We start from the raw sequence: 19825 nt of genomic DNA on the forward strand, positions 1-19825 counted from the left end.
CTATAGGCTGTCTCGTCGTTGTCGGTGATCAGACCTACCACTGTTGTGTTGTCTGCAAACTTAATGATGGTGTTGGAGTCGTGTCTGGCCATGTAGTCGTGGGTTAACAGGGAGTACAGGAGGGGCCTGAGCACGCACCCCTGGGGGGGCTCCAGTGTTCAGGATCAGTGTGGCAGATGTGTTGCTACCTACCTTCACCACCTGGCGGCGGCCCGTCAGAAAGTCCAGGATACAGTTGCAGAGGGAGGTGTTTAGTCCCAGGATCCTTAGCTTAGTGATGACCTTTGAGGGTACTATGGTGTTGAACGCTGAGCTGTAGTCAATGAATAGCATTCTCACATAAGTGTTCCTTTTGTCCAGGTGGGAAAGGGTAGTGTGGAGTGCAATATAGATTGCATCATCTATGGATCTGTTTGGGCAGTATGCAAATTGGAGTGGGTCCAGGGTTTCTGGGATAATGGTGTTGATGTGAGCCATTACCAGCCTTTCAAAGCACTTCATGGCTACGGACATGAATCTGTTTAGAGGAACATGTTGAAAATGTCAGTGAAGACACCTGCCAGTTGTGCTCCGGGCATGTGCTGACCAAGTCCTGGGAATCCAACTGGCCCTGCAGCCTTGTATATGTTGACCTGTTTAAAGGTCTTACTCACATTGGCTACGGAGAGCGTGATCACACAGTCGTCCGGAAAATCTGATGTTCATGCATGCCTCAGTGTGCTTGCCTCGAAGGGAGCATAGAAGTGATTTAGCTTGTCTGGTAGTCTCGTGTCACCATGCAGTACGGAACTGTGCTTCCCTTTGTAGTCTGTAATTGTTTGCAAGCCCTGCCACATAAGACGAGTGTCGGAGCCGGAGTAGTATGATTCAATCTTAGCCCTGTATTGACGCTTTGCCTGTTTGATGGTTCGTCGCAGGGCATAGCAGGATTTCTTGTAAGCTTCCTGGTTAGAGTCCTGCACCTTGAAAGCGGCAGCTCTGCCCATTAGCTCAGTGTGAATGTTGCCTGTAATCCATGGCTTCTGGTTGGGGTATGTACGTACAGTCACTGTGGGGACGATATCCTTGATTCACTTATTGATAAAGCCAGTGACTGATGTGGTGTACTCCTAAATGCCATCGGAAGAATCCCGGAACATATTCCAGTCTGTGATAGCAAAACAGTCCTGTAGTTTAGCATCTGCTTCATCTGACCACTTTTTTATAGACTGAGACACTGGTACTTCCTGCTTTAATTTTTGCTTGTAAGCAGGAATCAGGAGGATAGAGTTGTGGTTGGATTTACCAAATGGAGGGCGAGAGAGAGCTTTGTACGTGCCTCTGTGTATGGAGTACAGGTGATCTAGAATTTTTAACCCTCTGATTGGAAAAATCTAGAGACATCCTCAGATTTTGTGCATCAGCTGTTGTTTACAAATATGCACAGTCCGCCCCACCTCGTCTATCTTGCCGGTGCAGCGTATATCCCGCTAGCTGAATATCCATGTCGTCATTCAGCCACGATTCCGTGAAACATAGGATATTTCAGTTTTTGATGTCCCGTTGGTAGGATATTCGTGATCGTACCTCGTCTAATTTATTGTCCAATGATTGCACGTTGGAGAGTAATATTGACGGTAACAACAGCTTTCCCTCTCGCCTTCTGTGGGGCCTCACGAGGCATCCCGCTCTGTGTCCCCTGTACCTGCGTTTCTTCCTCTTGCAAATAACGGGGATGTTGGCCCTGTCGGACGTTTGAAGAATATCCTGTGCGTCTTGCTTGTTGAAGAAAAATTCTTAGTCTAATCCGAGGTGAGTGATCGCTGTCCTGATATCTAGTAGCTCTTTGTTGCCGTAAAATACGTTTGCAGAAACATTATGTACAAAATAAGTTACAAATAACGCAAAAAAAAACACATAATAGCATAAATGGTTGGGCGCCCGTAAAACTGCTGCCATTTCTTCCGGCGCCATTTTACCTCGTGTGGGTGTGGGTTCGATTAAAGGCTCAAAATGGCTAGAAACAAATAACTTTCTTCTGAAACACGTTAGTCTATTCTTGTTCTGAGAAATGAAGGCTATTCCATGTGAGAAATTGCCAAGAAACTGAAGAAGTCATACAACACTGTGTACTACTCCCTTCACAGAACAGCGCAAACTGGCTCTAAGCAGAATAGAAAGAGGAGTGGGAGGCCCCAGTGCACAACTGAACAAGAGGACAAGTACATTAGAGTGTCTAGTTTGAGAAACAGACACCTCACAATTCCTCAACTGGCAACTTCATTAAATAGTACCCGCAAAACACCAGTCTCAACGTCAGCAGTGAAGAGGTGAATTTGACCCCCCCTGTTTATTAGCTATGCATAGTCACTTTACCTACATGTACATATTACATAAATTACCTCGACTAACCTGTGCACCCACACATCAACTCTCTACCGGCACCCCCTGTATATAGCCTCGTAACAGTTATGTTACTGTTGCTCTGTTATTTATTTTTTACTTCAGTTTATTTTTGTAAATACTTTCTTAACACGTATTTTTCGTTAAACCGCATTGTTGGTTAAAGGCTTGTAACTAAGCATTTCACTGTAAGGTCTACACCTGTTCTATTCGGCGCATGTGGCCACTACAATTTGAATTGATTTGATAAATATACAGTATGTTGTGTATGATAGCTGTTAGATATTGGGCTTTGTGGGATGTGCTTTTGCATGTTATTGCTGTAAGATGGAGTGAGCTAGCATGCTCTTATTGTAAAGGTCACATTAACTCCCTGCTCATTCAGTTATTTCGTGATCGTGTGAAGTACGATCACATCTGTTACGCTGGTGCCGAGACCAGTCTTCGCTGGACATCTGTTACACCCACTCCCAAGTGGGCTGGGACCCAGCAGAATCTCACTTCTATTAGATTCTATTCAATACAGACAGGGAATCTGTGCATCCTACTATTCTGACAGGTTGAGCGTCCTCCACTCACTGGAGGGCAGCTACTATTGTCAACAGTTGAACTGAGTATACAGACAGTTAATCTGTTAGTCTTCAACATAGGCCTATCTATCTCCACATCAAGTTCAGGAATCTAAACGCTCGCTCCTGTACGTCAACTATCTGGGTGCTTGGAGCCATCTGTAAAAATCTGTTTAAAAAAAAACGATCAACGCTTCTACAGTCGTGGCCAAAAGTTTTGATAATGACACAAATATTAATTTCCACAAAGTCTACTGCCTCAGTTTGTATGATGACAAATTGCATATACTCCAGAATGTTATGAAAAAAGATAAGATGAATTGCAATTAATTGCAAAGTCCCTCTTTGCCATGCAAATGAACTGAATCCCAAAAACATTTCCACTGCATTTCAGCCTTGCTACAAAAGGACCAGCTGACATCATGCCAGTGATTCTCTCGTTAACACGGGTGTGAGTGTTGACGAGGACAAGGCTGGAGATCACTCTGTCGTGCTGATTGAGTTCGAATAACAGACTGGAAGCTTCAAAAGGAGGGCGGCGCTTGGAATAATTGTTCTTCCTCTGTCAACTATGGTTACCTGCAAGGAAACACGTGCCGTCATCATTGTGTTTCACAAAAAGGGCTTCACAGGCAAGGATATTGCTGCCAGTAAGATTGCACCTAAATCAACCATTTATCGGACCATGAAGAACTTCAAGGAGAGTGGTTCAAGTGTTGTGAAGAAGGCTTCAGGGCACCCAAGAAAGTCCAGCAAGCGGCAGGACCGTCTCCTAAAATTGATTCAGCTGCGGGATCGGGGCACCACCAGTGCAGAGCTTGCTCAGGAATGGCAGCAGGCAGGTGTGAGTGCATCTGCACGCACAGTGAGGTGAAGACTTTTGGAGGATGGTCTGGTGTCAAGAAGGGCAGCAAAGAAGCCACTTCTCTCCAGGAAAAACATCAGGGACAGACTGATATTCTGCAGAAGGTACAGGGATTGGACTGCTGAGGACTGGGGTAAAGTCATTTTCTCTGATGAATCCCCTTTCCGATTGTTTGGGGCATCCAGAAAAAAGCTTGTCTGGTGAAGACCAGGTGATCGCTACCGTCAGTCCTATGTCATGCCAACAGTAAAGCATCCTGAGACCATTCGTGTGTGGGGTTGCTTCTCAGCCAAGGGAGAGGGTTCACTCACAATTTTCCTAAGAACACAGCCATGAATAAAGAATGGTACCAACACATCCTCAGAGAGCAACTTCTCCCAACCATCCAGGAATAGTTTGGTGACGAATAATGCTTTTTCCAGCATGATGGAGCACCTTTCCATAAGGCAAAAGTGATAACTAAGTGGCTTGGGGAACAAAACATCGATATTTTGGGTTCATGGCCAGGAAACTCCCCAGACCTTAATCCTATTGAGAAGTTGTGGTCAATCCTCAAGAGACGGGTGGACAAACAAAAACGCACAAATTCTGACAAACTCCAAGCATTGATTATGCAAGAATGGGCTGCCATCAGTCAGGATGTGGCCCAGAAGTTAATTGACAGCATGCCAGGGCAGATTGCAGAGGTCTTGAAAAAGAAGGGTCAACACTGCAAATATTGACTCTTTGCATCAACTTCATGTAATTGTCAATAAAAGCCTTTGACACTTATTGTGATTATACTTCAGTATTCCATAGTAACATCTGACAAAAATATCAAAAAAACTGAAGCAGCCAACTTTGTGGAAATTAATATTTGTGTCATTCTCAAAACTTTTGGCCACGACTGTACCAATGTAATTGTCAACCAGTCCCCCTACAGTATATCACTCACTTCTGAGCAGTCTTTTTTTATTTCACATGGGTTAGATCAACAGGATCAGGGCGTGCGCTGGATTACCTCGTGCTGCACCTCTCGTGTTTTGCATAGAGGTGTGTGTAGCCTACTGTACAATCCTCTGGTGAGCCTAATTAAATGGACACAACACAGCCATAGGTCAATATACTATTTATAAACAAACTATTTGTTTTTTATTTGGTGTGTTATTTTTATATTGTTTATGAATTGCATGAAAACATAATAATAGCCTGACAAGCATACTACTAAATTTGCAGTTGGCTTTTCCCAGCTGACAACAAACATTCTCACAACTTTAGAGAACATTCATGTGTCCAGTTTTTTGTGGGTTAAGAGAATATTCCATCAACGTATCACCAAACGTACACAGAACATATTAACATTCTAGACACATTTCATGGGAACACTGCGAGAACGTTTATATGTCCAAAGAAAAATTCATTACACATCAGGTCTTATTACTGTTGCCAAGCAAGGCTCTGATTGGTGAACCACTGATCCATTCAAAGCTCTTTGTCTGTTGGCAAGGTTAGGGATACACATACAGTGCTTTTAACATAGTGTTGTCAACCTATATACACTGTATTTGACATAGATGATTACATTGTGCATGTATACAGTAATTATTATTCTGCATATCATCACCTGGGATTTGAACTCACAAATTTCTTGGTTTACTGTCCGCCGATCTTCCTGCTATGCCACCAAGGCCATATCAGGTATCAGTTAATCTGACTATTCTCATCATTGATTATATTGACTTATTTCAGTAAATGAAGGGCTTTCTTTATTTGTCTAATGTTGGTGTGGCGTATTAAAAGCACTGTGTGTGTGAGTATCCCCAACATTGCAAACAGACAAAAAGAGTTGTGAATGGATCAGTGGATCACCATTCAGGGCCTTGATAGGCTTGGCAACATTAACAAGGCATGATGTGTAATGTCATTTTTGGGGAGGAGAGAACGTTTCTTTGGGACCATCAGGCAACGTCCTGACAACTGATACACAGAAATATTCTTGCAACGTTCACATAAAAAACTTATCTAGAACAATATCTTATTTTCTGAGAACATGGCAACCATGTTCTGTTTATGTTTGGTGGGACGTTGATGGAATATTCTCATAACCCTCAGAAAACTGGACACGTTAATGTTCTTGCAATCCCATAAAACACATCTAGAACATCAATGGTGTATATTCTAAGAACACTGTAACCATGTTCTAGATAAGTTCTGCTTGACATTAAAGAAATGTTCTCCTAACTTTAACACCAAAACATGTACAAAAAAATCTACTGGACACTCAAACATTAAGGGAATATTCCAGGTAACGTTTTCTCTCCCTATAATTCTTAGCTGGGATGTAGCTACAAAATGAACAAATAAAATGTTCTTGGTTCAGCTGAATTAGTTGTTAGGTGTCCCTGCTGTCTCCGCCACCTCCATCTTGCCCTTGCATGGCTGCCTGGCATGTCTAATGATGGATGATTGTATTTTAATTACATTTTGATGGAATCAGTGAACTGTGGCTGGCTAGCCCTATAAAAAACTCTGGTGCTAGGTAATAACTCAGGGGGTATCTCTAAAGACAATGCTCCAGAAAACAGAGTATTCAGTCACCAATGCCCTAGAGAGGATGAACAGCTTTTATGAATGTACAACATGCACCAGATCACCTCACCCAAGGCTGTCTACACAGCTTTTTCCACGCCCTTTTGTCCTATGTTGTCTTTATGATTCAATGACCACATGCGTTATTTAAGCCTTAGATGACCAAAATATAGGCCTACACCTGCAGCAATATGAGTCTTTTAATTTGATTTAATCAAACAATTAGGTTGCTATTTTCACTTACATCAGGACCGACAAACATTTGTTATTGTGCGCAGGCACACATCATCAACAAGCATTTGATTTGCAGGCATCCAGTACCAGTCTCTTCCTGTCCCATCGATGGACAAGGGTGGATGTCCTGTGGAGGATGCCCATATGGTGTAGCATATTGTGAGCTACATGCATCCTCAGCAGATCTCCTGAAAGTGTGGCAATGGGAGCATTGGAGTCCTCTGATATCCAGAACGAGTCAGGAGACGCACTCTTTTCACAGCACTTTGATACAGCTACGACCGGACGTGATTTTCGTAGCAGGTTCAGAGAGCATTTTCGCAGCAGGTTTTAAGAGAGCATTTTCGCTAACCCTAAACCTTTTCCTAACCTTAACCTAATTATCCTAACCTGCTACGTTAATTCCCCTAACCTGCTGCATAAATTCTCCTAACCTGCTACAAAAAAGTGACTTCCGGTCGTAGCTGTATCGAAGTGACGTGAAAAGAGTGTTTCTCATGAGTCAGTGTAGTAGGATGTAGGATGATTTCTCCGAATGTCAGCTAATACTGTCTGCTACATAATGCTGCTGTCCCATGATTAGGAGCATGCTGGTCAGTGATGTGTAATTTTGTTACCATTTGTCAGCAAGTTCCTGCTAATGTGGGTGAGTAACAATTGCTCAAGCACCTCAGTTACAAATCTCTTGTTTGTGTTCTCAGCATCAGCAGTTGCTCCACTTTAGGCGATGCAGCTGTACAGCAGGCAAGTAAACATCCTCCTCAGAACCCAGCTAGGGGAGGAGGAGAATAGAGAGAGAAGGGGAGCATGTGAGGTAGAGAGAGAGTGAGGTAGAGAAAGGAGACAGAGAGGAAGAGCGAGCACGAGGAGAGAAAGAGCAAGTGAGAGAGAGAGAAGGAAAGAGAGTGAGAGTGTTCATTTCACTTCCTAATCGGTTTTCCTGGGGATCTATCATCGACTGCAGAAGAAAAGAAAGAGGTATGATAGAATATATTTCTGCTCTTATCTTCTCTGGTTAAGGACCTATTGCACTTTTTACAAAGACACTTATTAACCACACAGAGGTAAGGCTATATATTTAGTCAGTCTCCTCGTGCATGAAGTGTTCAGAAGTTAAACAACAGCTATTGTTGAGCCACCGTAAGAAGAATTACAGTATGTTTGTTTATATGCTTGAAATGGCATAGTCTATTTTTCCATGCTTATTACCAGGGCATTCGCCAGGTACTGTTTGACACTATGTAGATCCATTGATCCACGGATAATGTGAGTGAGGTTAATACTAGAATGCTTGTTTGAGTTTCTTATTATTGAGGTATAAGGAATCTTCATATTATGCGATAAGGCATATCTTGGAAATGGCTATTTGTCAGGGTTATGTCTAGTCAATGAACTCAGCTGTGGTACAGGTATTTAGAATGTAAGAAAATGTTGTTCCGTTCGCAATGCAGGTGTGATTATCATCAGCCCATTAGTGGAGATCTGACTATAACTGCCAGTGTCATTAATAACCTGCCTGAAATTAGGATTAAACAGTCAATCATAATCACGAACAAGCTTTGAGAGATTACAAGAACCACTGCATAAATACGATTATTTTTGTTGATAGGATAATGATTACCACACAGTGATTCAGTGTAGAGTAGATCATAGGAGGATACAATTCAATTGAGATCAAACATTCCCTCTTCCATATGATCTGATCCAGAGCAGAACGCACGCTCCACTTGCCTCTCCATCGCTTCACTTCCTCAACCTCAGTCAACTGACTGTCACTTATGTATGACACTCCCCCTTAGGATGCAGTATCTGACTTTTATCTGGTCTTATCTGATAACCACTGCACTAGTAGAAAAATGTCTCGCAGGCATGGAGCTGCTTTCTGTGCATACACTATTCAGTGTATTTATCCTTTATTTAACTAGTTAGGAACAAATTCTTATTTACAATGACGGCTTAGGAACAGTGGGTTAACTGCCTTGTTCAGGAGGCAGAACAACAGATTTCTACCTTGTCAGTTCGGGGATTCGATCCACCAACCTTTCGGTTACTGGCCCAACGCTCTAACCACCACGCTACCTGCCTCCCCTGTATGCAGCAGCATTCATCACAACACTGTCACAGCACAGTGGTAAAAGGGGTCTTTGGCTGTCCCCAAAAGAGAACCCTTTTTGGATCCATGCAGAAAGAACCCTTTCCCCGGAGAGTTCTACATGGAACCCTAAAGAGTTCTACCTGGAACCAAAAAGGGTTCTCCAATGGGGACAGTCAAAGAACCCTTTTGGAACCCTTTTTTCTGAGTGTAATGTATGTATCAGGGTTCTACATCAATGGAGAATGAGTAGTAGGCCATGTGCCATTCCCTCTGTGAACACATTACAGCTTTACATAACAAAGTGAGCAAAACTCTCAAATGTGGTCAAAGATCAGAGGCCAAAATAGGAATTTTCACATTCAATTGCTTTACCCCATAATGCAATTGATCTATGTAAAGCTCAATAGTCTGTTTTCTTCTTACAAATCTAATTAGCTAATTTATGGCCAATTAGATTTGGAGTGGACTCACAGTGCCATGAATTATCTCTCACTGTTTGCATACTGATAAATAATTAAGAGTGCAAGCAGGACTATTTAAACGATGTGGGGAACTTGCGTTTGAACTGTGTTCAGACATATTCAGTCAGAAAGTGGTACAAGCACGACTAGGGAATATGAGGCTTTGATGGTTGTCCTATGAGAATCTCTTTTTGCCATAAATGCTGTGTGTGGAAGGAGAGGGAGAGGAGCAGGCAGCAGCTGGGTAACACAGGAGACCCAGGGAGGGAATGTGCGTGGTGCCACAACCAGCTTCCCCAGCCCTGTGTAAAAGAGATAGCTCAGACGTTTCACAGCTCTGCGGCTTTAATGGGCTGCCGCGCTGCAGCATGTCCATCATGAGGTGGACCAGAACATAACACCTCTCCAGGCCACATACAGTGCGCAGATGCAGTACAGCACCACCCATCATGTTCACCCATGTGTGACACAGCCAACCTAACACAAACCACACACTCCGTCTCTCCACCATCCACTCGCTGTAACATCCACTCCCACTAATACACAAGCAGCACACAATATAGCAGAGATACTGGCTGTACAACTTACTGTTTATTGCTAGCAGCATACTGCTGAGCATCTTACTGTTACAGCATATGTTATGTGTGTTTGGGCTTGTAATCGGGGAATGGGCCATATGTTATGTGTGTTTGGGCTTGTAATCGGGGAATGGGCCATATGTTATGTGTGTTTGGGCTTATATTTGGGGAATGGGCCATATGTTATGTGTGTTTGGGCTTATATTCGGGGAATGGGCCATATGTTATGTGTGTTTGGGCTTATAATCGGGGAATGGGCCATATGTTATGTGTGTTTGGGCTTATATTCGGGGAATGGGCCATATGTTATGTGTGTTTGGGTTTATAATCGGGGAATGGGCCATTTGTAAGGTGAAAGCACCAATTTGTAAGTCGCTCTGGATAAGAGCGTCTGCTAAATGACTTAAATGTAAATGTAAATGTTGTTGGTACAAAGCTGTTGGCATTATGAAATGGGAGAAAAATAGTACATGGAAGGTAATGAAGGATGAGAGGGTTATTAAAAAGAGCTATATTATATTATAAGCAATATTGGCACTTAAAAAAATGTATATATACAATGATAATTCCTCTCAGGAATGACAGAGAGTAAAAACAGCAAGAGTAGACAAGTTGATGCCTCCCATGCCTGTCTTTCATACTCACAGCAGGTAGGAATGGAGAGGAAGATGCATTTTCCCCCCTGGAAGGCACATCCATGGCATCATCAATTCAGCAAAGGGAAGGTGACAGCTAATCAAACACAATAGGCTGACCTACAGATTACACACAGTCCAGTCTTCAAGGCTATGTGCACCAGCCTGGATCCCCTGGCTGTTATTGGCAAATAAATAAGACCATAGATAACCGTATGGTGTTACGTCTCACTTTTTCTATTTATCCCAACACTTCAGAGGCCATGAAACATTTTGAGATTTTCCCTGAGCTGCACTCTTCCTGCTTACTCAGATTTCATTGTGCTCTGAAGACCATTGGAAATAAATTACATCAAAGGTGATTAACATAATTTATGAGTCAGATTTAATTTAACTTTCCTTAAGGAAAACTCAATGACTGTAGGACCATTTCCTCAGATTTCAGATTAGGAAAATTAGGTGATGTGATGCTAGAGCATATAGTGAACACAGGAGTCAAATCTGCCTGGTTGCCAGGAGACTGCCGTTGGTGGATTATGAAATAAATCTCAATGCTTTACACTTTCCCAGGTATGAACAGGGACTTGACAAATTGTAACTAATCCAACAGTCGATACAGCCAAGCTGTGTGACATCTTGTTTCATCCATTAGTACTAAAAGTCACAATGGATTTAGAATGATTCAAAAGGAAGGAATTGAGATTGGACATGGGACAATATTGCAATGTAGCTATTTACCGGTAGGTTATTTTATGATGTAAAATGTTGCCAGTCCTGTACCCAGAGGGATTTACTATACAGGTCTATGGCATATCCTCCTCTTGGTGATCAAGGAAAGAAAAAGGCAAAGGTTTTCATTTGGACAAGGTTGTCTAAGTAAGAGAAACCACTGCATCGCCCCTTGTGCCTCCCCTACTGCTGGTCAGATGTATTCATTTGAATGATAGGTATAATGTGCAATGAATAGATTGTTTTTTAGATCGAAATACCAAATAAATATGGGTGATTTTTAAGGTTTTGGGGAAAGTGCAGTGAATAGTGCCACTTTTTAGGATGTCTAATATAAATTAATGTATTTAAAGTTGTTTGTAATTTTGTCTTACCTTTTAATCATTATGTGTGTTATTGGTTATACCACTGAGGACCACTTTGGAAATAAGCAATTTAATTAAATATTTTAAGTGATATCCTCTGGGTCCACATTGTACATTTTGTTGTATACAGTGGGGCAAAAAAGTATTTAGTCAGCCACCAATTGTGCAAATTCTCCCACTTAAAAAGATGAGAGGCCTGTAATTTTCATCATAGGTACACTTCAACTATGACAGACAAAATTGGAAGAAAAAACATCATTGTAGAATTTTTAATTCATTTATTTGCAAATTATGGTTGAAAATAAGTATTTGGTCAATAACAAAAGTTTATCTCAATACTTTGTTATATGCCCTTTGTTGGCAATGACAGAGGTCAAACATTTTCTGTAAGTCTTCACAAGGTTTTCACACACTGTTGCTGGTATTTTGGCCCATTCCTCCATGCAGATCTCCTCTAGAGCAGTGATGGTTTGGGGCTGTTGCTGGGCAACACGGACTTTCAACTCCCTCCAAAGATTTTCTATGGGGTTGAGATCTGGAGACTGGCTAGGCCACTCCAGGACCTTGAAATGCTTCTTACGAAGCCACTCCTTCGTTGCCTGGGCGGTGTGTTTGGGATCATTGTCATGCTGAAAGACCCAGCCACGTTTCATCTTCAATGCCCTTGCTGATGGAAGGAGGTTTTCACTCAAAATCTCACGATACATGGCCCCATTCATTCTTTCCTTTACACGGATCAGTCGTCCTGGTCCCTTTGCAGAAAAACAGCCCCAAAGCATGATGTTTCCACCCCCATGCTTCACAGTAGGTATGGTGTTTTTTGGATGCAACTCAGCATTCTTTGTCCTCCAAACACGACGAGTTGAGTTTTTACCAAAAAGTTCTATTTTGGTTTCATCTGACCATATGACATTCTCCCAATCTTCTTCTGGATCATCCAAATGCTCTCTAGCAAACTTCAGACGGGCCTGGACATGTACTGGCTTAAGCAGGGGGACACGCCTGGCACTGCAGGATTTGAGTCCCTGGCGGCGTAGTGTGTTACTGATGGTAGGCTTTGTTACTTTGGTCCCAGCTCTCTGCAGGTCATTCACTAGGTCCCCCCGTGTGGTTCTGGGGTTTTTGCTCACCGTCCTTGTGATCACTTTGACCCCACGGGATGAGATCTTGCGTGGAGCCCCAGATCGAGGGAGATTATCAGTGGTCTTGTATGTCTTCCATTTCCTAATAATTGCTCCCACAGTTGATTTCTTCAAACCAAGCTGCTTACCTATTGCATATTCAGTCTTCCCAGCCTGGTGCAGGTCTACAATTTTGTTTCTGGTGTCCTTTGACAGCTCTTTGGTCTTGGCCATAGTGGAGTTTGGAGTGTCTGTTTGAGGTTGTGGACAGGTGTCTTTAATACTGATAACAAGTTCAAACAGGTGCCATTCATACAGGTAACGAGTGGAGGACAGAGGAGCCTCTTAAAGAAGAAGTTACAGGTCTGTGAGAGCCAGAAATCTTGCTTGTTTGTAGGTGACCAAATACTTATTTTCCACCATAATTTGCAAATAAATTCATTAAAAATCCTACAATGGGGCCTCCCGGGTCTCGCAGTGGTTAAGGGTGCTGTACTGCAGCGCCAGCTGTGCCATCAGAGTCCCTGGGTTCGCGCCCAGGCTCTGTCGTAACCGACCGGGAGGTCTGTGGGGCGACGCACAATTTGCCTAGCGTCGCCCGGGTTAGGGAGGGTTTGGTCGGTAGGGGTGTCCTTGTCTCATCGCGCACCAGCGACTCCTGTGGCGGGCTGGACGCAGTGTGCGCTAGCCATGGTGTGGCTGGCTTCCGGGTTGGATGCGCACTGTGTTAAGAAGCAGTTGGGTTGTGTATCGGAGGACGCATGACTTTCAACCTTCGTCTCTCCCGAGCCCTTACGGGAGTTGTAGGGATGAGACAAGATAGTAGCTTCTACAACAATTGGATACCACGAAAAAGGGGTAAAAAAAAAAAATCCTACAATGTGATTTTCTTTTCTCATTTTGTCTGTCATAGTTGAAGTGTACCTATGATTAAAATTACAGGCCTCTCTCATCTTTTTAAGTGGGATAACTTGCACAATTGGTGGCTGACTAAATACTTTTTTGGCCCACTGTATGTCTGTTGCCCCAAATAAATTCAATTGAAAAAAAAAATCAAATCTGATCCCATCATATGACCCTCCTTTCTCTTCTTGTTCAGCAGCTAACAACAATGGAGACAGCCCTTTCCACCCCCAATAATATCCAGATATGTGAGGTGACCTGCGATTCCTTCCGCATCGCCTGGGACATGACCCCTGAGGATACTGCCAGGGCCACACACTTCTTCATAGACCTGAGCCGCAAAGAGGGCAGGGATCCCAACCGCTTCAAACACAGGGTGTGTCTGACAGACTGTCACTGCTTCCCCCCTCATAAACCTCCCCAGGCCCCCCAGGCTTCCCCCTTGACTCAATGACTATTACTCTTTCCACCGATAGTGACTCTGACTCCCGCTGTCTAGATTCATGTTCTTTACTTCTCATCACAGTAGGCTGGGGAGAACGGCTCATAGTGATGGCTGGAATGGAGTGAATGGAATGGTATCAAACACATGGTAACCATGTGTGTGATGTTTTTGTTACCATTCAAGCCATTACTATGAGGCTGTCCTCCCCAATTAAGGTGCCACCAAACCGCTTGTTCTAATCCCTCCATGTCCTGTTCTCCAATAATAGACATTTCACTGCAACGTGATGTAATATGTTTTGATATAACCCAAGATAGCCTAGCATGAGACAGTGTCTATGCAGAACAATAGATAAAAGCCTGGTAATGAGTGTATCTGACTCTGCAGCAGTTACAACCCAGAGAGCAGTGCCCTTTAAGTCACTTCCAGTGGAGGAGAATGAGAATCTTGTGCTGCAAAATAGCTTTGGGCAAGTGACTCATGGGCACATTCGTTTCCCTTTGAATGGCCAGAAAACAGACAAAGCCTAAAAACTACAGCTCTGTTCTCTTTACTATGAAGTGCGATTTTATTCCAGACCAGTCACTGAACTGATTTTCTGTATACTACCCATTTGTTTCTTCATTTTCTATCTCTTCAGCATCATGTTAAAAAATATAGACCTAGCTAATTGCAATCAGTATTTGAAATACAAGAACGATTGAAATAGAAAATTAAGTGGCCATTTGTTATGTACAATGGGATCCTTCCAAAGAGACTGAAATTATGCACTATAACATTTTCTCTTTAGTCATTTAGCAGACGCTCTTATCCAGAGTGACTTACAATAGTGAGAGCATACATTTTAATACTTTTTTCGTACTGGTCCCCTGTGAGAATCGAACCCACAACCCTGGCACCATACTCTACCAACTGAGCTACATGGGACTACAACAGATTCAATCTGCTACTAAAACAGATTCATTCTGTTTACTGTTGGAAGGACTTTAGGCTATTACTTGAGGTTAGCTCTTATCGTAATACCCATGAAATAGAAAGTTATGACAGAGGGAGAATTTGAATAATTGAAATGAAAGATGTCATGCTCAGTCATTCCTGATGGGTTTCTGAGCCTTTCTTACATCAACCCTACTCTAGCCACACATGAGATACTTGAATACCTACTTTGGTACAGTTCTCTATTTAATATAATCTTCCAATGCCTTTACAAAAGCCCCTGATTTATGTTGTACAGAGCTGTTCAGGGTTGTGCTGCGCTTGATTGGAAGTGTGTTTCTATCACTCGGAAATCAAAGCAACACAAACAAACTTGCACCAGGGTTGTTGCCATGGTTATGTGGGCCCTGTGAGCTTGTTTTAATTAGCTGTGCTTCTTAGAGGCCCTGGCCAAAACAAAGCCACTAATTTGATTAGATATACAGTAGCTTAACTAGACCAGTTTGTACCAGAATATGCTAAAGAAATGTATAATCCATGAGTGTGTTTACATAAAACATTTAGACCTACTGCCAATCCCATTTTTTACCTATGAAACGCTGTATTGTAGTAATTCAACTGATGAGTCACTTGAATGAACATGTATCCCTGTTTCACCCATCAGGATGTGCCCACCAAACTGGTGGCCAAGGCAGTGCCTTTACCCATGGCAGTGAGAGGTCATTGGTTCCTGAGCCCACGGACAGAGTACTGTGTTGCTGTGCAGACTGCAGTGAGACAGGCAGACGGAGAGTACCTGGTGTCTGACTGGAGCCAGGTGGTCGAGTTCTGCACAGGGGGTATGTCATAGAAGTACATCGATTTCTATAGCAGGACATTTACCAATGTAATGCAGGCCTTATGACCTGCTGTAGCGTATTGATTCAATTGAATATGCCTACAAAGGATTTGAACAAGGAACTTCATAATTGACTGTTTTTGTATGAAACAGATTATGCCATGGACCACCTCAAACAGCTCCTTGGTAAAGCACAGGGTTCTGCTGGAAGACTGCTGCGGTTCTCTGTGTTCTATCGCAACCAGCACCCTGACTACTTCCACTATGTCAGGTCAGTACTATACCATACTCTGTAAATACACACACGTATAGGGATGTACTTGTGAAGTTCAATAACAAAATGTTTCTCCTTTTCTGTTAGAACTGAGTGCGGGGGGCTGATGCGCCCAGCCCTGAAAGACAATAGTGGAAGTCACGGCTCCCCTATCAACAGCAAACTGCAGGGAGTCTTCCTCAGCTGCAACACTGAGTTTGACACAGGTCTTCCTCCAAACGACTCCCCCTACGGCCCCCTGCGTTTCCAGATCCCGGCCGGGAACCTGCTGAATCCCAACACCAATCTGTACTTTGCTGACTTCTACTGTATGTACACAGCCTATCACTATGTGGTGTTGGTACTGGCCCCTGCTGGCTCAGAGGGGGATAACTTCTGCCGTAGTAGTCTCCCACTGCTGGACCTGACTGCCAACCCCTTCTTGACATACATCCCCCCCAGAGGCAGGGAGAAGACCCCCTGTTCTGCCACGCCAGTGATGTCATCCTGGAGGTGCTCTACACAGAGCCGCTGTATCTGGAGCAGGGCAGTGTGCTGGAGATCAGTGGCCACCACCAGATGAGCCAGACCACGGCCAACGCCAAGAAGGACCCCAGCTGCAAGGTGTGCAACATCAGTGTGGGCCGCTGAGAGAACTGACTGGACTGACAGGGTTTAGAGAACAGTGAGGATGTATATCGCCATCGTTGCAACAACAACAAAAAAATAACTTGATAAATGGGCTGAGTGATTTAATCCATCTAGTAGTGTAAGGGACAGTAACACAACCGGGACAGCTCATCTCTTGGAGTATGTGCATGCTGCTTCCCCCATCCCTCCCCATCACTTCCTAGAATTGCAAATCTCCATTAGCCTCTGTATTAGCCTCCACTGCTGGACAAAGCTGAGATGTACACGTTGTGTTTGTCAAATAACATTACGTAAGATATACATTTCTGTCTTCTCCTTACAGTACCTGTTGGTCTTAAGAGGATTCCAAGATGTCTTATACCTAAAAACACAGTCAATTTCATTTCTATTTGAAAACTTTCAAACATGATGTTATTCCGTTAAATCTCGTAAGTGAATAATAAAGATTTTATTTGACTGTAGGATGTCATTTGGTATACCAATGCCCTCAACGAATGTGTCATGATTCCTGTGAAAGTCACACAGTAGCTGTGAATCATGTACACAGGGAGCCATTCTCAGTGGTCAGGATGTCCAGTCACAGCTTGCCTCTGTCATCTTTCCTTTTGTCTTTTAGTCAATAAGTAATGATATGTCTCTGGCTGTCGAGATCAATGGAAGCATAATTCAATAGAAACAATGCCTGCTCCCTATAGTGTCTGATAACAGGCTTTAGTCATGTGGGCACCAGAGAACACAATACTAGGATAAGATTAGCTCACACTCACTCTCCTTTGAGGGATCTACACTGAACAAAAATATAGACACAACATGCAACAATTTCAACGATTTTATTGAGTTACAGTTCATACAAGAAAATCAGTCAACTGAAATAAATTCATTAGGCCCTAATCTATGGATTTCACATGACTGGGCAGGGGCGCAGCCATGGGCATAGGCCCACCCACTTGGGAGACTGGCCTACCTACTGGGGAGCAAGGCCCAGCCAATCAGAATGAGTTTGACTTTATTACAGATATAAATATTCCTCACATTTCATCAGCTGTCAGGGTGGCTGGTCTCAAACGATCCGCAGGTGAAGAAGCTGGATGTGGAGGTCCTATGCTGGCGTGGTTACACGTGGACTGCAGTTCTGAGGCCGATTGGACGTAATGCCAAATTCTCTAAAATGACTTTGGAGGTGGTTTATGGTAGAGAAATGAACATTTACTTCTCTGGCAACAGCTCTGCAGTCAGCATACCAATTGCACACTCCCTGAAAACTTGAGACATCTGTGGCATTGTGTTATGTGACAAAACTGCACATTTTAGAGTGGCCTTTTATTGTCCCCAGCACAAGGTGCACCTGTGTAATAATGAGCACGCTGTTTAATCAGCTTCTTGATATGCCTCACCTGTCAGGTGGATGGATTATCTTGGCAAAGGAGAAATGCTCACTAACAGTGACGTAAACTAATTTCTGAGATCTTTTATTTCCCTTCATGAAACATTGGACCAACACTTTACATGTTGCGTTTATATTTTTGTTCGGTATAATTTTTTCACTTCAGTATTCCATGATGTACTCAGGATATCAAAGATTTCTGGGATATCCTGTCTACAGCAGTCACATGGACACTGAAATTAGCAGTCAGACAACCGTAAGTGTTTATGAGGCACTATTTCTTGGTTAAAACCTGGCAGTTACTCAACACTGTTACTTAACACTTGGTCAAAGAGGAAGTGCACTGCACACTGACAGAATTATAGAAGACTGTAGAGAATCTCAGGTTTTCCCTCCAGCCATATTGTAAATATTACAAATCATTTTAGCTTTCGGTGAGCACGTTTGAAACTGAATAACCAGACCCATCTTCAATTTCCTAATGACTATTCTATCCTACTGACTCTTCTTCCAGAATGCAATTTACAGAGCAAGCAATGGAAAATATGAAAAACAGAACAATAGTTTATTTTAGCTGACATTTTAGCATATTACAGTTCACCTCAGATGAACTTAGTGAAGATGAGGGTCGAAGCATAAAATGTTACGGTGAAGTTCAGTGTAGCCTAGTGCAGTCTTTCTGTTGTCCAGATTATGCCCCACAGCGTTATGCCCCAGGCTTGTCAAAGACAAACATGCTGTAGTTCTGTCCATTGCTATTATCCCAGAATGGGGTGCTGTACTCATCAGGTAGATAAAACAAAGAATTGAATCCTCTCATCGAGCATGGGCAGGGTGATGTCAAATTCAAAGATGTCTGTGTCAGCTCCACCATAGCGCTCTTTCAGGAAAGCACAGGGCACGTCTTGTTGGCTGTGCTAAGAGTCAAAGGTGATGCGGATTCACACAGCCTTCTGGAAGGTCTGGTTCTTCACACTGCAGTTCCCCAGGAGAACCATACCCTCCCTCAACCTGGCACGGAAACACTGGAAGTCTGCAGAGGGCTGTGGGAAGCCCAGCCGCAGCCTGCTCTCCTCAATAGATTTGCTGACAGTGCAGCTAGAACCATCCTCTGTCGTGTTGCGCCGCCTCTCTGGGCGTGATGACCGTGGGTACATCCACTCCACCATTTAATAGTATATGTTGGCTGCAGTTAGCGACAAACCTTAGAGTCAGTGAAAATTACATGCTTTCTCTTAGCCTTGACTTCATCCTCACCACTCTCATTCAGAGGCACATGTCTGTCTGGGGTAAGTGCTGTAGGACTTAGCCTGCTCTGGGAGAGCTGCTCTGGCACGGGGGTTCTGATGCAGGGTCTCAGAGAGGATGCACAGAACAGCTGGCACAGTGGTGGACACTGGCTCCAGCACAGCCTTACGGCCATGTCCAGAGGACCCAACATCTGTAATACCCTTTGAAGGATAAAGATGAAGGTCAATAAGCAAAGAACAATCTTCTACAGCTTACTGATAAATCATATGCATCATGATCATATAACCATTCTTACGTTGTACAGGCCATCATCTGTTGTTTGGGGATATCTTCTGTAGTAAGAAGATCATAAAGGCATAGACTTCAGCTTGAAGGACACTCTTGAAAATAGGGTAAACACTGCATTGAGTCTCAGAGATACATTGCCTAAGACATTGATCTGCATGGACATATCGGTTCTAGTATTTGCTAACATATACAGTATGTCAAGACTACAATGCAATTAGAAAAACTGTTTTATGGAACAGCCTTGGACCTCTATATGGTGAGTTACAACAATACT

The 19825-nt window shown here is 43.2% G+C and overlaps 1 protein-coding gene and 1 pseudogene across 1 annotated transcript; one reads left to right on the forward strand and one right to left on the reverse strand.

Moving 5' to 3' along the window:
- Nucleotides 1–7341: 7341 nt before the first annotated feature.
- On the forward strand, nt 7342–17089 carry LOC115111604 (phytanoyl-CoA hydroxylase-interacting protein-like). The gene is given in 6 exon segments (XM_029637831.2): nt 7342–7596; nt 13702–13881; nt 15551–15725; nt 15878–15995; nt 16086–16432; nt 16435–17089. Coding segments are annotated over 5 exon segments (1002 nt in total). The 5' UTR covers nt 7342–7596; nt 13702–13713; the 3' UTR covers nt 16629–17089.
- Nucleotides 17090–18558: 1469 nt separating this feature from the next.
- On the reverse strand, nt 18559–19768 carry LOC115111041 (protein phosphatase 1 regulatory subunit 3C-B-like; annotated as a pseudogene).
- Between the last annotated feature and the right edge of the window lie 57 nt (nt 19769–19825).

Source organism: Oncorhynchus nerka, linkage group LG27 (genome assembly GCF_034236695.1).
Source record: "Oncorhynchus nerka isolate Pitt River linkage group LG27, Oner_Uvic_2.0, whole genome shotgun sequence".
In the NCBI taxonomy this organism is placed as follows: Eukaryota; Metazoa; Chordata; class Actinopteri; order Salmoniformes; family Salmonidae; genus Oncorhynchus; species Oncorhynchus nerka.